The sequence below is a fragment of the Lissotriton vulgaris genome, unplaced genomic scaffold (genome assembly GCF_964263255.1).
Source record: "Lissotriton vulgaris unplaced genomic scaffold, aLisVul1.2 SCAFFOLD_1439, whole genome shotgun sequence".
Lineage (NCBI taxonomy): Eukaryota > Metazoa > Chordata > Amphibia > Caudata > Salamandridae > Lissotriton > Lissotriton vulgaris.
In genome coordinates this window covers 445,289-467,769 of record NW_028248022.1, presented here as the reverse complement: position 1 = coordinate 467,769, position 22,481 = coordinate 445,289, and the positions used below count along the sequence as shown (strand labels likewise).

Below are 22,481 nucleotides of genomic sequence, written 5' to 3'. Positions count from 1 at the left end.
GCTCCAGACTTGCATCATGGATCCCATGTATGTTCCATACGAGGCACTACTTTCCTCAGTAGAAGCTGCCAATCTCTGGACCTTGCTATCTGCAATGATTTGAAGCATTTGGGAGCATATACACTTCAGGAGAGAAGTGAAAATATGACTACTTCTAAGATAAGTAGATCATCTCAAAATAAATTGGTAATTACACCTTCGAGTACAATCACAATGTACATTCCTTAGATGTTGACACCTCAACCTGCACATTAGCTTCAATATTCACATACGGTAAGACGGGCTGACCTATGTCTAGTCTGGACATTATACAGTAATGTCAAATAATAATAACCATACTGACTCACACGAATACTAATACCATAACACTCAATAGTCAGCAGACATTTGTAGCTCATACAGGCTACATAATATTACCTGTAATGCTACTGCTTAATCCTGCTACACTGACATAAGACAGGCCTATTAGGAGTCCTGGTCCATGACCCAGTACTGTACTAACCCATAAAGCCATCTCTAACTGAACAGGCATGGAATATCTGAAGAGATGCCACATACCGCTGGCCAATCAGAAAACTCTAATCTAGTCCACCACTGCAGGTCCCAACTATCTACATACAATAATCACTTATTTACATCTCACAATGACAATCAGATATAGATTGATAGTAGCGGAGTCCATTCCAGTGGATAACGCCACCCTTTCTCCCTCCAAAAGTGCCTCTCTGCACTATAACTTTTTAAACTGAATAACTTGGAATTAATTCTGACCATAAGAAATACCATAAACGGACCTGCAGAGTTGTTCAAATTTGTTGACCTACTGAAAACCGTAAATTGCGCACCTTTCTCTCATACCTCTTTATCCCCCACACTGCTTAGTGCTGCATCCTATAACGTGGTCCTCAGGCATGACATGGAAGCACACTTCCCACATAGGATCAAAAACAAAGGCAGAACCCTTCCAACACATAGCGTACAGTGTATCATACTGCCCATGAAGGTAAGCGTTTCACTGCTCCACATAGAGGGTACTAAGCACTATATAAATGGTGCAATACAATACCATTCAGAATATGTTGAAGAGTTGTAGGTTCTGTGGTGGAGGGTTATGTTGGGGGCTTTAATGAGCGGATGTAGTTAGATGTTATACAGAGGGCTCTGTTGAGGGCTCATTTGTGCAGCATGTTGGAGGCTTGGATAGATGGAGCCTGTCCTCTGATGGATGCAAAAAGAACAGACGATGGACGGAATGCTGAACAAATCAAAGATTTACCCCTAGACACAGATCTGGGTTGAATTCCATTTTTTTGCTTGCCAAGCCACTGCCTCCCTATCAACAAGAGTGGTATATTTCTGGCTTTTGCTGTGGAGGTTTGTTTGAGATGAGCGTTATTAATTTGCTTTGGATGGCAAACTGTTATGAGATTTTAGGGGCTCTGGAGGTGAATTGATGGTGGTAGGGTGATCGATTTAACCCGAAACGGGTTAGGGTTTGGTAAGGGAAATCTGTCACGTCTATCTCTGAAGGGGGTCTTTGTCTGGAAGCGCGTTATCGCGGCATGGAAATGTCACTTATCCGGCAGAGAAATATTTCTGGGTGGGGGTCACCGGCTTTCTTGTTTTCGTTCCTTCTCTTCTCAGAAAGTATTTTTCTCAGAGTTGTTTGTCTCTCTCTGCTTCCGGCAGCTGATTCGTTCAGTCTGGGCTGGAAACAGCCACCACCCAATCAGCAAGCAGTACAATTTCATTGTTCAAATCAGCGTACAGCTGTGGTCCGCTAAGCCAATCGGCGACGAGCCGTGTTTATGCCTTTCAGACTGAGATGAATAAAAGAGGATCGGAATAAAGAGCCCAAGGAAAGGTGCGGACGGGCGCAAGACGCGGAAGCCGGTCCGAGGGGCAGGGGGTGCCCGGCAAGGAACACCGGGCTAGGGAGAGGGTTAGCCCGGCCAGGAAGGAACAAAGGGAGCAGGACCAACAGCTCCATCACAGCCAAAGGTAAAGAGAGGGCAGTTAAAGGAGAACAGAGGGCAATTAGATAGGCATGACAGGGGCTGGGATATTACGAAGATAGATACCAAATATGGAAACATTGGTGTGCTGGCAATGAAAATAGCAAGTGGGCAAATGGATGACAGGGGCAATTAAACGAAGCAATTGCTGGTTTTAGGATGAGGACTGCGTGGAATTAGGACTAATGGGTGGAACATCTGTGCACCAGGATGATCGATAACTGCGCAAATGTGGCAAATGGCAGGGGCATTTATGCAATAATCCGGAGCCACGGGCAGCTACGGAGGCACTGGGGACGCGGGACGACGAGGACATCAAGGATAGTTAGGGAGATAGCAATGCCACTAGAGCGATAACGGGCTCAGGGGAAATACATTGTGGAAATAACTTTGTGACAGTCGCACGGGCACTGGGGCAATAAGCACCTAACTGGTAGAGCGCAGGACCACGAAGACAGTAGAACGTTTGCCACAGAAGCATTGGCGCTGGTCCAATAACTGGGGTTGAGAGTAATATGATTATTAGGGTAATAGGAGGTAGTTAATACGTGGATATTATGAGCATTGACAATACGTGAGAGGTGCACGGGGGTACAGATAGTTGGTTGTTTTAATGTATTGAACACCATGTTAGTAGCACAGAATCTACATAATAGCAGTGAGACTTGGAACAGTAACTGTTGCTCTGTGTACGAGAGGGATGTGGTTAATAGTGTAGGACTAGCACATTGACAGGAGTACTAGGGCACCAGCTCTTTCCTGCCAGGTTCACTGGGGGGGCCTGGGCAAATAGCTTGGGCTTTTGTAATAATAGCACAAGAACTAGGGCAATAATGAGTCTAGTGAGCCTTGATGGGGTGCGGCGACAATAAAAAACACACTGGGGACAAAAACTGTGGAACTGGTGAAAAACAGATTAATGACAAGTATTGAGATAATAGGCAGGGGGCACTGGGGCATTAGATGGACCAACGTGTACCAAAGCAGCTGTAGTGACATTAACTATAGCAGTGGAGAGAAAGGTTACAGAAGCGTGGCAATATCTGACGATTGGCCATAATACAGGGGATATTCTGCGTTATGACAGACAATAAGGAACAACAGCAGGCATACTGAGTATCCCGCACAAAAGCAGGAGCAATCGGCAACAAGATAAATGTTGCCGACATTACTGGTGTTATTAATTTGGGCAGTGGCAGCTCAACAGCTATCAAATTAAGCATCGGGGACAGTTGCAAGCCAGCTAGGAATAAAATGTGGAGTTGGGAGAATATAACGCACACGGGGACAGTGACTGGAGAATGGGGCAATAACCTAGCAAATTGTATGATCCCAGCATGGGCGCTGGAGCAGGAACTTCGGCGCTGGGTCGTACAGCTCGCGCTCAGGCTCGTGCACTGCCGGCCAGGCTCGTGCGCCGCTGTACCCTTGTCCCGCAGGATGAGCTCAGTCTGCAAGGCGCGCGCCGCCCGGGCACCTGCGCAGTGTCTCCCTTCCGCGTGCACCGGTTGTTCTGCGGCTCCCCTCTCTCGCGCCTGCCGGTTCGAACCGGCTCCAGCTGAACAGGCGTGGGATCCGCAGCCTAGCGACCGTCCAGCGCACCAATGAGAAGCGCCGAGGCTGAGTGTCTCAGCCTATGAGGCTGCAGAGGCCGATCCACTGATCTCAGGAACGCGCGTCATTGTATAGGTTTAGCTAATAGGAAAGTGAAGAAAGTAGCGCGGTGGGGCAGTAGGGATGGTAGATGTTTAATATAGATAGCATAGTATATTGTTGCTACCATTCCTTTCGAGGGGCATAATAACAGTCCCTATTTTTTGGTAAGAATGTTGACAATTTCGCATGCCTTTCCTTCAATATTTTTCAAACCTTCCCAACTCTGCCTTTTTAGACTGTCGCTCAAAATAATTGTATTACAACTCATTCGCTTACTCATTAAAGGGACCCCCCACCCCGTGTAGAACATATTTTGTAGAGTTATTGACTTTGGTCGTATACCTTTTCTTTTGTTTAAATGCCTATGTTTTTACTGTTTTACAAGCTATAAGGCCTGGTTTGTCATCCCTTTCCTTGCCCCTCGCCTTCTCCTCTGTATCCCATTCTTCCCATGCATGCTAATGTTTTAACACTCCAGGGTGATTTTGCATGGCATGAGAGTTTTATTGATCAACTGACATTAATGCGACTCCTGGGTGCCGTTGATTTCAAATTATAAATAGGCTGAATATATCAACATATTTTAAGCAATAATAGAGAAAAATGGCTCCCCTATTTCTGGCTAGTTGACATTTCTGGTTTCCACAGACCCGTTCAAGTCAAGAACGAAAGTCATTGTGCAGAATTGCCCTTTTATTTCTATTCTCTCATAGCTCCAATTCCCTACAGAATGGCTTTAAGTAGACTTCTACTGAAAGTGTGAAAAGTAGGACGATTTGTAGCTGTTTACAGGAATAATACAAACAGTGACACACCCAAATGTCTATTAGTGTTAAATCACCCTAAAAATAAAAAGTACAAAAACATGAAAACCTTATTTACAAGAATGCACACTGACTAACTACACAGAAAAAAACTTGCAATGTTAAGGGTTTGCTTTGTTGTCGTCTGGAGGTACTATAAGGGCTTGTGGCCCAAAGGAGAAGCCATACTTCGGACGTAGAGCTGATAATGGATGCATCAGAGAGATCATTCTTCTCACATTTGGCTTCTGATTGACTTTATTCCTGGAGGAGTCTACCATGAATAATTTGAATTAATCTTCCTTTCTGATGATAGCCTCACCTTTGTTTCATTGTCAAGCCCACACGGTTGAAATATAAAACCACTGGACTTCATGGTGATTGGCTGATAAAAGCAGAATTCAATAAGCCCCTGCTTCTTATGCAAGCATATTAAAACATAACCTATTACACAGGAATGCCACACTCCCAGGGTACCTGTGGTATTACGTTCTTTTTTCCCTAACAGTCAGATATGGATGGCAGATATTCCTGCAATATTCTGCTGTCTTGGTTCTATATATTTCCGGTAAAGAATATGCACATCTCTGTCCCCTGTGTCTCCCTTAACATTAAGTCAGTCCACTCCATCAGCCTAACACCTTAGTCAGTCCACTCCATCAGCAGAACACCTTAGTCATTGTGTATTGACTCCTTGAGCTGCCCAGAGATGAAGGGGGCGAGTGGGGTTTGTCATTGATGGGCACAGTTACTTAGTTGGGTAGAAAACAGGCGTGTGCCTGCTCTTGAGACTCGTTGCCTTCAGCAAAGTGGGGAAACATTCCAGGGGAGGTTGAGGAACGACTATATTGTTTGCCCCTGAGGTGACCTTATAATACAAAAGAGCTGTGTGCACCTACCGCCCCTCCCCCACCATCAGTAGAATTGCATTTTGAATGTCAGGTTTTGTCCTAATCTACCTGTTTTCTCTTTCTACCCATACAACTCCTGACCCTCTCTCCCACCCTGCTCCTGCAGAGGCATTCATTTTGAATTGAAGGGGTTAATAAAGGTCTTTTGTCGCCTGCAGGAAGTATTGTACATCTCTTCTTGACTGTGGTGGGTGTCATAGTAGGAGTGATCAGTGGTGCTGTAGTCAATAGTGGCAGGATGCGTGGCAGTGCAATAAGGGTTTGAAGAGCAACCCTATTAAGGCTGATCTATTCTTTGTTTTTCAGATCTACGCTGTGAAGAAAGACCCCTCTTCAAACATTCAACATGGCTCCCACACTAGCAACGGCCCACCAGCGCCGATGGTGGATGGCCTCCACCGCCGTAATCGAGAACCTCCTCTTTTCAGCTGTGCTGCTGGGTTGGGGCTCCTTGCTCATTATGCTGAAGTCAGAGGGCTTTTACTCCTACCTGTGCCACTATCCAGGTAAGCAGGGCATCGGCAGAGCAAGCTTATGCCTGGTCAGAGCATTCTTGGGGTCATTGAGGTCATTGGAAGGGGAAGCATTTCCATAAGCAGAACACACCTGAATTTGCAGGTCAAGGAGGGAACCCAGTGACAACTGGTCATGGCGGAAAGGTCCAAGGTCTCTGCTTGGGGAGTCGGGTGCCTGGCATATTTGAGATAAGCATCTCCTGCCCTCTGAAGTGACACTGTGCCGCACTCTTCTTCATTGTTGCTAGCCTTCCTGCACTTTTCATGCACTGGACTCACGACCCCCCTTTTTTACTTCCTCCTCCACCTCTGCCCTTCAATGCCTGTTGTCCAAGGTAGATTTCACAGTTACTGGGCTCCAGAGAAAGCGCTGGTGGAAGATGAAAAGAGGAAATTTCCATTCACTAGTTCTTTTGCTAGTTAATAATTACTGTGCATGGGAGGGAAGGGTGCGGGCGCTGCTGTTCTCTGGAGAAATAAATACCAATGAATGGTATTTTCTTTCGTTACTGACTTATGAGACCACTGCCTATATTGTGGAACGCTTGGGAGCGGAGGGGCTTTGTTAGGAGTATCACAACAGTACCCTCACTGTAGCACATTTACAATGCACCAATCTTTGCTATGTTTCCTTTACCTAGTTACAGTGAAGTGGTGGCAGAGCAAACTGTTTAGTTTCGTGCATGTACCTATTGTAAGTTTCCCTGATAGACACAATCTGTTTCACTTGTTTCTTTCTAGAAAGTGAAGAAAAAGAGTTTACCCAGATATGTGGCCACACTTTAGATACCTGGAAAGTATTGTGCTCGGCACATTACCGTAGAATTAGTAGAGTGGTGTCTCTGGACAGGAGGGGACCAGGTGAAACCATAGGAGGCGCTGGGAAGTTTCTGGACAATTCGAAGACGTGTAAGGGACAGTAGACCTCCCCCCCCACCCATAAATAAGAGAGCCCCTGGGGATAACCTTTAAGGTGACTAGAGTGCACTTGGGCAAAGAGAGGTTTGAGAGCTGCTAAACAGCCGTAAAGGATGGGCCAAGAGCCCCCATGATTGGGAGAGAAGATTAAAAAGTGTCTGGGGCTGAGAAAGAGTTGGAGAACCCCTGAAGAAAATAAAAAATCTGGTTATTAGCACATTGGGGTAGAGAGCGAGGGCATACAACTACTTGTAAAATAGAGCACGATTTACCCCACTTGGAGTAAAGAGCTTGGAGCTGAGAGAAAAGAGCAAGGTGTGTTGGGCAACAGAGAGCAAGGTGCTACCCTGGATGTATAGAGTGTGGTGCAACCCTAGAAGTACAGACTGAGGAACACACTGAATGTAGAAAATAAAGGATATCCAGGATTAAAGAGCCAGCCACACCTCTGAATGTAAAGAATGAGATGCATCTAGGGGTGTAGCTCGGGTGCACCCTTGAAATAGAAAATGCGACAGACACCTACAAACAGACCCTCACAGAAAGCCTCTGGCAGCTCCTTATCAGCTGTTGGCTCGGAGGTAGGGTTCAAGGGTCGGTTTCTACTTTCTGCTGAGGAGCATTTCCTGGTGGCGCTTGCTGGCAGGCTAGATAGGCGCTGCGTCTTCTTTTCATGCACTTCGGTTTTTGTGACTGTTGACTACGCCCTGTCCATCCTAACTAACCTCCTCTCCACAGTTCGTTTACTCGTACTACCCCAAACCCTGCCTCCTTGATAAGGGAACCTCTCCACCCCTTTTGTTTCCCAGAAGTTTATATATTGTATTGAAACATTATATTTACACACAATTTGCAACATGGGCAGCAAAGCGCTTTAAAGAGACCAGAACTGTACCCAGTGTAACAATATAACCTAGATAGCTTCACAGGGAGAATGCAGCCTTACGCGAGTTTTCCAGATAAATATGGAGGAGGGGCGAGTGTTTCATGGAGGGAGGAATATAGCGTTTTTAATTTTATTTATTTAGTTCTAGGTTTTGGTGAAGCCCTGCACGCTGGTCTGGAGCCACTGATCTTGGATATTTTTGAGTGACGAGGGGATTCTGATACGGTGTTTTTGTAAGAAGTGCCGTTTTGTAGATTCTGTTGATGTAGTGATTTATAGAGTCGGGTCTAATGCCAGGGCCTTAGCGTTAGAAACCATAGTGGGCAATCCCTTGAGTGGCTACTATTTTTAGCCAGGATAACATCGAGGAAAAGTCACTAGAGTCAAAATTCTGCCTTGTTTGGATTCAGTTTGATGGAGAAACGGGCCACCAGACTTTTCTCTGGATGTCATTTTTATGCTTTTAGACTTGTAGTAACTTGTAGTAATATCAGAGCGTGCCAAAGGGCTGCGCCTCTCCACCAACCGTATTCCCTTTTGTTTTCATGGACCTTGCTCCCCTCATTTTCTTAAGTCTATTATTTTTCCTTGCTGGAACCCATCTTTGTCCATATTAGCATTCCCCAAGGTCCTGGAACTTTTGTCCGCTGGTCACTGGTTTAAGTAAGTTGTCAGTGTTTAGCAGTATTTATAGCACTGTTGGGCATGCAGCCAAAATGGCCTCTGTGCACCCTCAAGCTAGGCATAATAGTGGGCGTTGAGCTGTTAAAATGTGCATGGGTTTTGCTATTCTTGCCTACTCAAAGCTTGGTAGGATCTGATGACTCTGTGCATCCGAATATGGGGTGCGCCCTGACTTCTGGAGCCTGACGCACGAAGATCATAAAACTGCTTAAAGTGCTGACGTTGGGGACAGAAGGAACTACCTCGCCAGCAATATGAGATGTGAAATCCTGGGCCAGGATTTCACAAGACAGCGGGTAGGGAGGGTGGTGTGAACTCCGATCTCTTTGCACAAACAAAACAATGTCCAGTGAAAGCAGGATGGCTGGCCAGGAGGGCATGGATACTCAAAGAACTCGAGGAGTGGGCGAAGCTAGAGTCAGAAATACCTTAAAGAAGGGTAAAGTGCTGCAGAGTTCAGAATAAGGGTGAGCAGAGAGCAGTGGTACACCAGAGCACACGGGTAGGCGGCTGTGCACTTTACAGAGATGCTCCTGAAGCCAGAGGTGGACAAATACTGGAGTAAATCTATGAAGCATGAAAGACAGGAGGGGGTTGGTGGTAGCAGAACAAGGAACACATACTCCAGAGTACGTCTGGCAGAGAGCAGAGCTACACCACAGTCCAGAAAGAGAAGGGCCTGTATGGAGAACAAAAGTACTCGGGAGCCGGAAAATACATTTACTGTAAGGATCATAGATATTCAAGAGCCCAAGGAGAGATACATGGGAGGGTGAATGCCAGCGATAATAGGGACAGGCCACTTAAGTTCACATACATTACAGTGCTTAATTTGTAAAAACAATAAGTGCCAGGGCCCTTGACAAGAGGCCACTACACTTATACCACCCATTTTCCCTGCCAGTGCTGCCAATTACAGTACTAACACAACTATTAACTGTCATACTCCTACAAGTGTGACAATCCAGACTATTTCAGGCCCCAAAAACTAAAAGAATGTCTTGGGCGGCAGGTTTTAGTCATTTTAATGTATATTAAGTTAATAAACATCTAATGTTGAGCTCATCTATAAATTGCACAAACAGTGCCACCATGTGGCAGACTGCCACAGGTGCTGGTGTTGATAATTAAGTACCATTGTCGAGCACCGGAAACCACCAGCTTAAATTGAGCACAGCATGCACCTATAAAGGATACTCGGCTTTCAGAATTCTTTGTATGAAAGCTGTCCCATCATTGCTATTTTAGATTATTGCACAGGCGAATTGTACAAGGCATCTCTTTTGGATTGCATAGCCAGGACCATGTATATAAGTATGTATATTGAATGACATACTCAGACACGCGCAATGAAAGTGAATCAGCCATGAGAGGGGCAGGCACCACTCAGTGTATTGTAATGTGCAGGACACCGTGCACCGCTGTACTTCGTAGAAGTGATGTGTCTGATATATGTGAAGTAAATACAATGGCCTGTGCTGCTTTGCACTGTACGAAGCATTGTGCATGGTATGCTGTACATCACACTGTCATGGTAAATATAAGTGTTATGGACGTGCATTGTAGAAAGGAAGTGCGCAATGTCAGTGCACTGGAGGGCATGCCCACATAACTTTAACTTTGACCCTTTTCTTAGCTCTAGGATATCCCAGGTCACATTCTTATTAACGGAGTATTTCCATGTGTACTCAGGATGGGAGATCAGCGTTTGCCCATCTCAGGCGTAACCTCACGAGACCAGATGCAACAACATATGGCAGTTGTGGGGTTTGGGAATCTCCTGCTTGTGGCCAAAGAGACTTCCACTGACCACTGGGTAATTCCTGAACATGCTGCACAGATGACGTGGCAGAAGGCGAACCCCAAGAGGCACTGTCTGCAAGCCAGTTGCAGCACTGATCAAAGGACACCCGTTCAGCCACCAAAAGCAGTGGGGGAGGGGGATTCTGCAAGCTTTTTGGAACAAAGAAATGTCTGTGAGATGAGCCTGGGCCTGACTTCCTGCCAGCTCAGTCTATACATAGGTGACGATGGGAAAAGTTCACTATATGTGTGAGGGCGCTGCTGCCTCTTCCGTACAGGCTTCATTTTAGGAGAAATGGAAGGAACATGGCGTTTTGGTGCCACCAGTAGCAACGCCCTCTAAGAGTAGGAAGGCCAAAAAAATAATGGTGCACTCGAACATGCTGATGAAACTGATGCTTGAAGCAGTCACCGCAGAATGCAGACCGCCGCCCTACAGCATTGTTGGGGAGGCGAGGCACAGGATCCAATTAATGCCGGTGACTTCAATGCAGGGCCTTAACTTTACTACGGCCACGTCTCCTTAGTATTAAGGGCTGGAGTAATTGACTCACCATCCACATGTTTTGTGTGATGCAGGCTTCTTTTCTTGTTTGTGCAGCTTCATCACTGTGAATAATTAAGATGAGTAGTGATGGGCTGTGGTGGGTGTTGTGCTGTCAGAAGGCCATTTCTACAGGTGTCGAAGTCTGGTCCGGTCTTTTGTTTGCATTAATGGCAACGAGAGCTGGTTTTGAGGCAGTGGTCTACAATACTTGCGGAACAACAGGGAAAGCCTCCTTCATGCCAAGTGCTGTACAAGTAGACCAGGGAGGGGAAATGTCTAGGGTAACCTGGACTGGTTCTATTACTAGAACAGATGTTTCTCGTATTGTATTGCAACATGTATATAGCTCTTATTAAAGTTGTGGGAGTGCCAATACATGTGACTTGTGTTTTCTGCGTTGAAAGAGCTTTATTTGGCCCTCACTAAGTCCTGTTTGGTTCCAACATGAAGTTCAGCAAGAAAGATGATTGCACAAGTAAAATGCTGCTGCCATGACCTTCCTTGTCCAGCTCTTTCATGGTAAACAGCCACAAGGTATTTACTGTTTCAAGGCCAGAAGCAAAAGTCAAAAAGTGTTCATTCCTCGTTAAGTAATTCTGGGTACGTTTGCATTTTTGATTGTGTTGATGCCTACTTGCATCATGCCTCTCAGAAGCCCAGGTGTTTCAAAGCAAATAAAACACATATGTTGATTTAAGTTCACCTGCAATCAGCTGAAACATGTCGTTTTCTAGTGTGTTGGTGCCACAGCTCTTTGCCAAGCAGCCAGGACAAACTGTGACTGCAAATACTCCGAAGCACTCAACATTTGTGCAGAGGCGGTTTGCTCGGATTCAAACGTGAGCATAAATCAGTCAGTAAATGTCCACGTAGGGTGCTTGCGCCTGTTTTGCGCACAGCATTCCACCTAATCCCAAACTGTTTTGCAGAGGCACCGACGACTTCGCAGATCCTGGCGGTGACCACTGAGCAGGACTCGGAAAAAAAGGAGGGCTTTCCAGGTCTGGTTGCATCCATCTAATGTGCACAAAATGCTAGGTTTTTTTATTTTTCATTTTGCAAGTAATTTCTATTCAAAGTGTAAAAAACTCACTCGCCTCAGTTTTGATGGGCGTATATTATCAGCACTTCTGATGTTGCTATCTCGGGGTGGGATTCACCTCACATATAATGACCGCGAGAGGACGAGCAGGACTAAGATACAGAAAAAGAGCTGCTTTTAACACAACCCGACTTTGTGGTCTCCCAGCAGAACTAAGCGCAGCACATGCCCGGCACAGCTGATCACCTGCACAGCTCGAGCTCGCAGGCCAGGCCTGGCACCGTGGCACGGGAGAGCGGCGCGAGGATCCGCAGAGACAGCTCGCGCCTACCCCGACGCAGCAGCCCGCGCTCTCTGTGCTGACTCAGCCTGGGCTGCGTCTTGTTGTTCTGCTTCTTCCGACCTTTCACCCACATCTGTTTCCTGTTGTAACCCTATCCAAACTGATAACCAGGTTGTCTGAAGAGAGGGTGAGGGGAGCAAACAGCTCAAAAAAATGAGTGAGGAAGGGGGAGGGGAGTCGGGAGGTGATGGAAAGGCACAAGTGAGCCACAAGGTAGGCGCTGCATTCGTGTCTTCGGGTGATACCGGAAACAGCGTGGACCAGAGAGAGAATAGCCTGAAAGAAATGCGGCCTAGTTCAGAAGCATCCTTGATACTCATGTATTACTTTGTATACTGCGAGCATTTACTTTGCCAATACTTGCGGAATGTTCTAACCAGTGAAATACATTGTATTGTGTCGTACTGGGGAGGGCAGTGATGCAAGCAGGCAGGCGCAGAGAAATGCTGCAGTGGACAACAATTATTTGGAAACTAGGGGTGGACTACAAATTCCACCACTGTATTTAACTCCCTGAAGTGCTTCTGTGTACAGAAGAGAGGGATATTCACAACATGTTGCATAACCTTCCAAGGAACCAACAGCCCCCTCAAACCTTGACTTTAAAAGAGGAATGAAAGAATGTACACTCCGTGAATAAGGGCTCTTGACTCACTAAGCAGCTACGCTCTCCATTATTCTAAACAGCAAATATACATTTATTTTCACTTCTACAGACACTCATGACTTTTAATATGCTCTTCCTATATGCATTCTCACACAATGTCGATTTGTAAATTCGGCGCACTATTCAATTTTTCTCATTCCATCAACTGTAGCGTGCTATATTCTCACTAATATGTACGCCAACATGTAATAAATGAACAACAATTTTGGGTGCATTTCCCCTGACGATATCGGCTTACCATGCCGACAAAGTGCCTTGTGTTACATTGGAAATCGAGGCAAGTGTGGAGAAGGGAAGTGGGAAAACGAATGGACAATTGGAAAGAGCAAATAAGCAAAGAGAAGTTAAAGATGGAACATGGCAAAGGAAGGGGGGGGGTTCCGCGCTGCTCGGAAGATGGAAGGGAAGATGGCGGCCATCTGCCAGACGGCTCAGAAATGGCATGGGTGTTGTATGCAGACATATACCTCGACCCTCTGACGGGAACATCTGCAGGGTCAGACTGTCAACAAGTTCTAATCAGAAAGGGCACATCCAGATCAGAGCCAGGGAGGTGCCCTCTGCGCCAGTGATGAGTGCCGCACCTATTCATGTGCTGGGGCTATATTAAGAAGAGTGACCCAAATAACTTCTACTACCAGACACTACGTGCTCATAAAATCAGTCTCATTAAGGAGCGTCTGTAGTCCTATATTCCAGCGCAACCTCTACCAAGAACAGCTGCATCTGGCGTGTCCTCAGCTAGTACAGCCCAGCATGGCCTAATAGCAGCGCAGCCTGACAGCGCACTGCAGAGGCCATTGGGAACAGACCTGGCCACCTCCTCTGTGACCACCAGCTCAGGAGTACCACTGAGAACCTCCAAGCATCACCGCACAACACCCCACTGCAGCATTAATTAGAATCCCCAGTACCATCAACTAACCATTCTCAACAGCACAGCTTGGTGCCCAGTGAACCAACAAATGACCTCTCACCGTAGAAGTTGTCAGCCTGAATTACATCAAGAAACCCAAATAAATTAATAGAAATTGCACAGTAACTCCCAAAATGCAATTATTTAGCTTTTTATGAGACACACCAAGAGTGTTGCAAGGCTTACTGAGGTACCCTGCCAGGAGATTAAATAGTCTTCTAGCGGTCACAGCTGGGGGCAGAGGTGTACAGCCCCACTTGCTAGGAACAGAGGGTCGTTAAACAAGCTGGGCTGCTTCGAATAAGATGCACGATATAAGAAAGTTGCAAAATATCAATATCTTATAGGGGCCACCCATTGAAATGAAAAAACAACGATTGCCCTTTTAGCCAGTCTTGCATCATCCATCAGAGGTCACCAACCATAAGGATTCTGGACCGACTCTTTTTTCCTGATGCCTCTTTGGGTTGTTAAAGACATTGTGACATCACTTATTAGATGGCCCATTAAATATAGGTCTTGGACATATGCTAGCCAAGTTCAGAACGAGTGACCAAAGGCCGGAATTAAAGTTTGGCCCTCCTACATAGTTCAGACCACAGTCCCCGATAGACCCAAATCTGCCAACAGCCTGGTCAGGGAGAATTGGGTACCCAGGCCCTGTATTTTACACCACCATGCCTTTATTAGGGAAACTCGCGTGTTGTGCTTGGGAAAGGAAAGGTTTCTTAGAAACAGCAAGGAGGCAAAACTCACTCTCATCCTGAGAAAACTAGAACGAAAAGCAAAAACATGTCTAATCAAAATATGGGGTCCCTCATACTAGAGAGAGGAGTTCCCGAGCCAAACTGCAAACAGTGTCTTGGTGCAAGCAAGGAGAAATGACCCCCTTGACTGCTGTTGGCGTAGTCAAATACAGCACTGTCGGGGGTTCAATCATCCACTGCACCTGTTGCACCAATTGTACTTACGCCCCTGCCTGCAAACCGGTTCTTTTGTCACGCCTTCGAAAAGGGGCCGCGGGCAGTTCTATGGGCTTTCTTGAGAAGGGCTCATTGGTGTGTGAGGCAGGTCAGGCGTCACTTTGATAGGGGGCAAAGGGCTTTTGCGGGGGGCAGGACCTTATTTAAGGGCGAATTCACAGTGGCGTGTTCGATGGGGGCCGGGGGCATTTTTTGTGGGGGTGGTTAGTGAGTCACAGAAAAGGCAACGTTTCCTTTGAGTTTGGCCCAGTTACTTGCTTGAGTGACCCCGTAGATCTGCTGTGGGATGGGGGGTCGTGTTTCTTTCAGCGGGGTCCAAGTGGCTTCTGTGGCGAGGGATAGGGGCTTGTTTGAGAGGGTTTCGCGACTTGTAAGGCCCAGGGAGAGGGGGACAAAAAGGGCTGTTTGGAAGGCCCAGTGGCTTGAGTGAAAGATACGTAGGTCGGAGCTTCTGTGGCTGTAAGGGGGGGCCCTGCGGCTCCTTTGTGAGGCGCTGACAGCAGCTTCTGCTCGGGGGCGGCCCCTTCGAGCTCCCGGCTCAGCTCCCGCTGCAACAGAGGTCAGCGGAGGTCACTCAGCTGCTGGACTCCCGCCGGGTTGTTTACTTGGCCAGTTGCATGAAGTCATCTCAGGAATGTGTTTTTTACACTCTACCTGATGTTTGACAGCTATTTATTCGGTGTCCCGCCCCGATTTTCCATTGACTGCTGGCCCAGGCATCCACCCTCCTTGCCCGTTCATAGAATTCTCTCCTCAAAGTGTCTGCCCGGGCACAGAGGCTCTGCACGTGCTCCCCCCACCCCTCTCATCCTCTGGCTGCCCTGCCATCCTAAGTGTGGGTGCCGGGCTCTCTCCAGCCCCTGACTGTGCCTGTCTTTGCACCGCTACCTACGGCTGATCCCAACTCCGCCGTCTGCCTTCTCTCACTCCAAGCCCCTTTCTCTGCTCGTTCACCCCGCACCCCTCTAACCCCGGTTTGTCTTGCCATCTCGTCCGCCTCTTGCTCCTTCTGTGCGTTGGCTGCCCTGTAACAAAATCGGGCGAAAACCGGCCCGACAAAGAGCTCGGTCGCACCCCCAGGAGGCCGGCCGAGCACTTTGCCAGGGCCGGTTTTGGTTCTCAGTCCGGCCCTGCAGGTCGCGCCCCACTCCAGTTCTTCAAATGGGCCGGTACTGTCCGGTACGGAGTATCGGCACTTTTTTATTTAGAGAGGAAGAGTACCGGCACTTCTCAAGAGAAATGCAATACTTTTAATTGGAGACTACCAGCACTTCTCAGAAACTTCTATTTTTCCATTTCAAGCACTGCCCCACTCTCAACTATTGCCCCCTCCCGGCCTGTGCCCGTCTTCCCGTGTATGTGCCTCCTCCCTGATAAGTGGCCCCATTTCTTACCCTCCTGATTACAGCATTCTGCTGCACTGCCTGGAGCACACCTGAAACATGGAACGGCGGTGAAGGTCTTGCTATGATTGAAGGGATCAAGCCATTCCCACCAAGGTCAAGCTGGGGGCCTTCACAAGGTCACAGATGTCCTTTATGGCTTCTCCCAGGGATGTTCACTGGGCCCAGCCTCTTTACCATGTACAGGACCCCTCTTGCCCAAGCCCTGTAGAGTGGAGCACTTGTATATCTGCTGATGATACTCTGATACCCTGCCTCTTCTCTGAGGAGCCAGACCCCAGCTATTGACCTCCAACAACAGATGCAACACACTTGGCTGTGCTCACAACCTTAGTATACCCTAGGCTGTGTCAGCTGTCATATGTACCAGAGGTCAACAAAAGAACCAAGCACATTGTTCTGCCTCCGTCCTTGGGGCCCTGCATCTCAGTGGAGAGCCTTGCGACTCTCATTGCGTTTCCCATTAAGGTAACAACCTATTCACTCATTTTCCTTCTCCCCAAAGAGATCACTGAACCTCCTACCAAGTTAAAATGTTGTCACTCACATCAAATCCTTCACGTTGTTATCTATTCAGTCACCCAGGCTGTGACCATCGCTCCTTTTCTACCATCATGGTGATGTTTGGCTCAGTAATTCTTATGGGTTCTTTTGGTGCCTGCTAGTACTGGGCCCTGAATTCTGGCCTACAGTGAAGTCTATTGCCACAGCTGCCACATCTGTGCGATCCTTTTACCATCTCTCCTTTTCTTTTCCTCCCTTCCACTCCTGCAGAAAACTCCACCAACAGCTCGAGTTCGGGGAACGAGTCAGAGAAAGAGACGATGCTGATTGAGCTGAACGGGTGGCTGGTCTGTAAAGAACAGGACGAAATGCTCAACTTGGCCTTCACAGTGGGCTCCTTCCTGCTCAGTGCCATCACCCTGCCGCTGGGTATTGTCATGGACAAGTATGGACCACGGAAGCTGCGTCTGCTGGGCAGGTGAGTTGTGCTGTCTGTAGGGCCATGGACTTGAATCTCCCTAGGGTGGGCGACCTCCCTCTGCTCGACCTATCCTCTCTAGCCCCAGAGCTAGCCACCTTCAAAGTGGGCTCTTTCTAGACTATCACTTCCCACTGTCGTGTATGAGATAGGGTACAGTGGAGCAAGTCCCCACCGCGGAGATTCAGTACCAGGGCCAGTCATCTACTTACACATGGCTGGCTTCTCACATATCTTAATTAAAGTCACGCTTCCCTCAGTGCCTCTCACCTCCATCCATGGCCAGTAATTTCCACCTGTGGGACCATTCAGGCACTTCCCTCTCCTTAGCTACTTGCTGGGCTGTCTGGAGGCCTGTGATTTTTTTGTTGTTTGCAGCCCCTACCCTTAGCCCTCATCACCTGGCAGTGACCTCCCTCCTCCCCATTCTCACTTTTTCTCATTTGCACAGTCGGGCCTGTCACCATCCGCACAGCAGCGGATGTCTAGCTTTCCTCTTTGGGGGCCGTCCAGAAAAGGCAGGATGCCTCACTATCTGTGAAAGTCACTTTCTCTTTGCGAGGAATGTGCATCCTTTTTTGAGGTTTTGGGGTTTTTGTGGTATTAATTGTGGGTACTGTTGCCGGAACAGATGCAGCATGCTACAGTAAATAACATACAATAAATTGAATGTCTAACTAGAGCTATTACTGCCAAGGTAGATAGGCCTACATTCACAGGCAGATAAAAAGAGCAGTTAAAAGAAAGATACACATGTAAAACACGAGCACAAATGTATTCGTACCTTTGACGCACTTGATTTTCCATTGTGCCCATTGTGTGTTTTACCTGTGTTGAAGCGTGTTTGAAAACTTTCAGAGACTGCCAATTCTTCTAAAGTTTGGTTACTTGTAGCTAATCAATGAGGCAGAGGTTCCAGGCAGGGGCATAAAATGGCTGTTACTTGGCTATGATATGTCTAGCCATTAGTTCTCTTGTCTCAGCAGCTCATATGCGAGGTTAGGCAGCTGGGTTGGTGACCCTGCTGCTGAGCTCCTAATAGTGCAGTTCCTAAGTCCAGTTAGCCCTAAATCCCACCACCCACTAGAACTGGGGTCCCACCCAAGTTCCTGCAGTGTTCAAGTAGCAAAGGGCAAGTTCTATGAAAGTGTTGATGTCCACAGTGAATGGGGCTGTTGGGGGCACAGTAGGACACGTATTTAGGATTAGACCAGTTAGGGACCAACCTTTACGTGTGCTCACCTCATCCTTGGAGTCTAAGCGACAATGTTGTTAATCCTAGCTACAATGATCACAGGGCTTTTGTAAGTGATTGTAGGGCATGAAATGGAAAGATGGTAGAGGACCTCAAGCATGTGTTTTGGAGCGGTAAAGTGAGTACAACTGAGTTAGCAGCCGGGCTTTCGGGCTAATAATAGCACTGAGTCTATGTTGTTAGCTGTGCTGGAAGACATTATATATTTATGAAGTTTTATATAGCGCGAACTTGATCCCGGAGGATATCAGAGCGCTTTACAACTTAAACATTAATGTTAACGGTTTATCCGAAATCAGTTTACTGTCTCTTCTTCAATTTATCCAGAAAACAAAAACACTAACTTTCTCCAGAAAGAAAATACATGCTCAGGGCCCATCCCAGACTATAGGTGAGAAGTTGATCAGGGCAAGTCTGCAGCCCTGGTCCTGCTGGCCTTTCAGCACCTTTCAACACTGTGTCTCACTGTCTGTTGATTAACAACCTTTTTGTTAGGGCTCGCCTGCTGATGCGCTTGTTGACATTGGCATGCATTCCAAAGCTCTCCAATGGCTGGCTCGTTTTTGAAAAATTAGTCGTATATAGTTCAACTGGGCTCTTTATAATCCAATTCCCATAAAGCCGAATGCGCAGTCCCACAGGGCTCCTCACTAAGACCTACTTTTTAAATGTTTATGTGGCCTCTTTTGCTACAATAGTAAGGAAGTGAGGTTTCAACGTGTGTTCGCATGCTGACATTACCCAGCTGATCATTTCGCTAGGAGAGTACTAAGAGGAAACACATGGCAAACTATATAATTGCCTCACCAAAGTGGCAGATTGAATGACTAACCACAGGCCTGACACAACCAAAGTCCAGCCACTTTACCCGTGACTTTACCAAAGTAGTTAGTCCGGACTAAACAAAGGCCAGGCCATTGTCTAAAGTTAAATGCAGACAAAACTGAGATCCCGCTATTCGTGGGGCCTATCAGATGTGGGCTGCCTCCTGGTGACCAGAACCTCTGGACAACATGCCTCTCCCATAGAAATCTGCAAAAAATCTTGGGTTCATTATTGATGACTTCCTTGCGAAGCAAGAACATATTAACTCCGCCGCGAGTGCAGAGGTCTTATGTGAATCAGGCTCTCAGTGCTCAAACGGTCACTTTAGAGCGGAAGCCGAAAAAAAGAACCCACTCTGGCCACCAGCTTCTTTCAGCAATAAGCAGTCTCTATTATATGTAAATAATCTTGGTGGTTTTCACATTTAAGAGAGCTGCTCCTACAAAGAACACCTTTGATTATCTTATGGAACTGTGTGTTATTCCTCAAAAATAACAATGAATGACAGAAAATCGATCTCAGATAAGTCACTGACCTTTGAGGACCGAACCCCTTTCTAACTCTTCCTTTACCTCATCTTTCCCAGTTCCCTGTTCTTCCTCACCCCTAGTTGTTACTTCCTTTTCCCAAACACCCCCTTGCTGTCTTCCTGGGTAATCAGGGTGATTGTGCACTGTGTTTTATTCCCGCTGTATTGAACCAACCTGCTCACCCTCTCTCTTGCAGCGCCTGCTTCGCGGTGTCGTGTCTGATGATTGCTTACGCCGCCAGTAACCCAAACTGTGAGTCCATCCTTCTTAGGGTAACTTAGTCCGGGAGCAGTGGGTGGGGGAGAGGGGTGCGAGGGCCCACTGGATTGAGTGGGGGAAAAGCAGCGGAAATGACGTCCATTCTATGCAGCGCTGGTATTTGTTCAGTTCAGGCTTGTTTCTTTATTTGGATTATATTACTAGACTCTCTGAATATCTGAAGAAGAAGGCACTGTCTGTCCCGCAGAGGTGGGGGTGGGGGAGTGTGTTGTGTTGGGTGGCTTGGCGGCTTGTTGCCGTTTGCATGGGTGTGTAGCTCATGGTGTGCTCGGTTCTGCGTTAATAATGAAACAGTGTCTGCTCTTTCCAGCTCTCTCCGTCCTCATCTTCGTCTCCTTGAGCCTCAACGGCTTCGGCGGGATGTGCATGACCTTCACGTCACTCACCGTAAGTGCAAACTCTCTTACTCGTTACTCAGCCTGTGTGAAGTGTTTACTGATAGTGGCTCTGATCGGAGCGGACATCCTCACGGCAGTGTGTTAAATGCAGAGACGAGGCTCACGCGAGCCCTCCCGCTCTCGAGCACAGGGGAAACGGCCGTGGGCTTAAAGGAGACAAGTACAGCTCCTTCCAAGCACCTCTCCAGGGCAGCTGACACCGAGCCAGGCAGTACAATGCAGTGCGCATGCGGGAAAGACACTCGGACGCTCCTAAGATGCACTTCAGCAAGGGGGGGGGGGGGGGGGGGGGTATGAGAGTCTATGACAGAAAGATGCTGGACATGGTAAAGGTTCTCTTCCTGTAAGCATAGGTTTGCAGCCTGTACGTTCACCTGGCTCTTCCATCTTTCGAGCGAGAGGATACGAAGAGGAAAGCAATCATAATGCGTTTCACAAGAACACATACAATTCACAGGCCGGGGGAGGTTAAATCTAATAAAATTGGGTTTGTGCCACAGTGTATTGTGGATTTAAGGATTACATGTTCGCGAGTAAATAGTATGAAGCCTGAATCTGACTCAAAAGACTTTTGAAAAACAACTTGTAATATTACAGGCCCACCACTAGAGAGCAGAAGTGTGCTTAGGATTGGATCTTCTGCATCCGCAAAATTGCAATAACAGATCAGTCACACTTTCCTTCCCAATGCAAAGCCCTGATTTCTGGAATCGTTGGTTTCCTTCGTGATCGTCTCTGGTCTTTGCACACCTCTATTTGTCTCCGGGCCTCCTGAACGGCCTTCACACTGCCTGACAGACCCCGAGGGAGGAAGAGGGACCTCCCTTGCTGCCAAGGCTCTCTAGCTTTTGTGCATCATATAGATCGTGCCCTTTAAACTATAGGAACATAGGTTTTAGAGTGTGAATATATTGTTGATGGACATATGGTGCATCATTCTGCCATCCTTGGGTTGGACTTGGCGAAGCTTCTTCCTTGCTTGAACCATTTCGCTGGGCTTCAGTTCCACCGCGGACAGGCGGCTGGACTGTGGTTATTCTGACCGTAAACTCACAATGCGCCCCAATGAAGGAGAGAAACGCAACGCACTGGAGACTGGAACTTCACCAGCAACAGGTGGGGTTTGATTCGGAAACTTGGGCTCAGATTTGGCGATATTTTCCTAATGACAAAACACAGTAATAACATCAGATCACCAAGAGGACAACCAAGGCCAAAAAACGGAACCATGCAGAAAGAGCATCGCGATTCTTAAAGTGCCACAGCACCAAGAGCCGGTAGAGGTGTGCTCTGCGATTTCAGGTAACATAGCATGGCATAAGGTGACCCACACATTTTATTATCCTGTGACTTTCATCTGCCATTTCGAGGATTGGCATGGGCACAGTGCCAGGTCCGTTTTGCCTGGAGTGTTGTCTGAGGTATCCATGGGTAGACTTAGATGACCAATAGCTTCGGGTGGACCATAGTGGGCCTTAGCGACAGGCCCGGGCACAGTTTCTTCGTCCTTTAATGTCCGCAGAGCAGGGCCGGACTGGGAACCAGAACCGGCCCTGGCAAAGAGCTCGGCCGGCCAACCCCCAGACCACTAACACAGTCTAGGGCTCAAAATAGTTCTTAGAAAGCTATTCCCATGTTCAACCCTTGGTAGCTCGGCTGTGAACAGGCAGGCTTAACTTTAAAGACAGGTATGTAAAGCATTTAAAAACACCAATTCAGTAAATAATAAAGACACACCACACTATAAAAATCCAACACCACTTTATAAAAATAGGAAACATTATTATCTATAAAATAACCCCAAAATGAAACAAATCCAATGTAGGGAACCAGAGATATGAATTTTTTATGATTTGGCACTATATGGCACATAGAATCCTGTCGCTCCTATTGGGACATCTGATCGCGTTAGACAGGGTCAAAGTCAAAGTTTTAGGCCGACCGTGATGGAGCCTTGCGTGGCTACCCTTCGCTGTAGGTCTTGGTCAAAGTTTTTATCTTCTGAGTTAGAAACATTTCTGGAGCCTTTCTTCCCGGGGTCCCTCGACGCTCTGAGCCTGTACAGATTCGGTGAGGGTTCGCCGGCTTCATTTTGCGGCAAGCTCCCGGTCAAACGTATG

At 47.3% G+C, this 22,481-nt stretch overlaps 1 protein-coding gene across 1 annotated transcript in view; it reads left to right on the top strand.

The window, feature by feature from the left end:
- The first annotated feature begins 1,808 nt into the window (after positions 1-1,808).
- The window catches only part of LOC147664950 (large neutral amino acids transporter small subunit 4), a 74,462-nt gene continuing 53,789 nt past the window's right edge, over positions 1,809-22,481 (top strand). Inside the window, exons 1-5 of the mRNA XM_086949866.1 lie at positions 1,809-2,001; positions 5,692-5,891; positions 16,867-17,074; positions 19,881-19,936; positions 20,274-20,350. Of these exons, the coding sequence (XP_086805992.1) occupies positions 5,732-5,891; positions 16,867-17,074; positions 19,881-19,936; positions 20,274-20,350 (501 nt within the window). The 5' untranslated portion in view covers positions 1,809-2,001; positions 5,692-5,731. The remainder of the gene's footprint in view (positions 2,002-5,691; positions 5,892-16,866; positions 17,075-19,880; positions 19,937-20,273; positions 20,351-22,481) is intronic.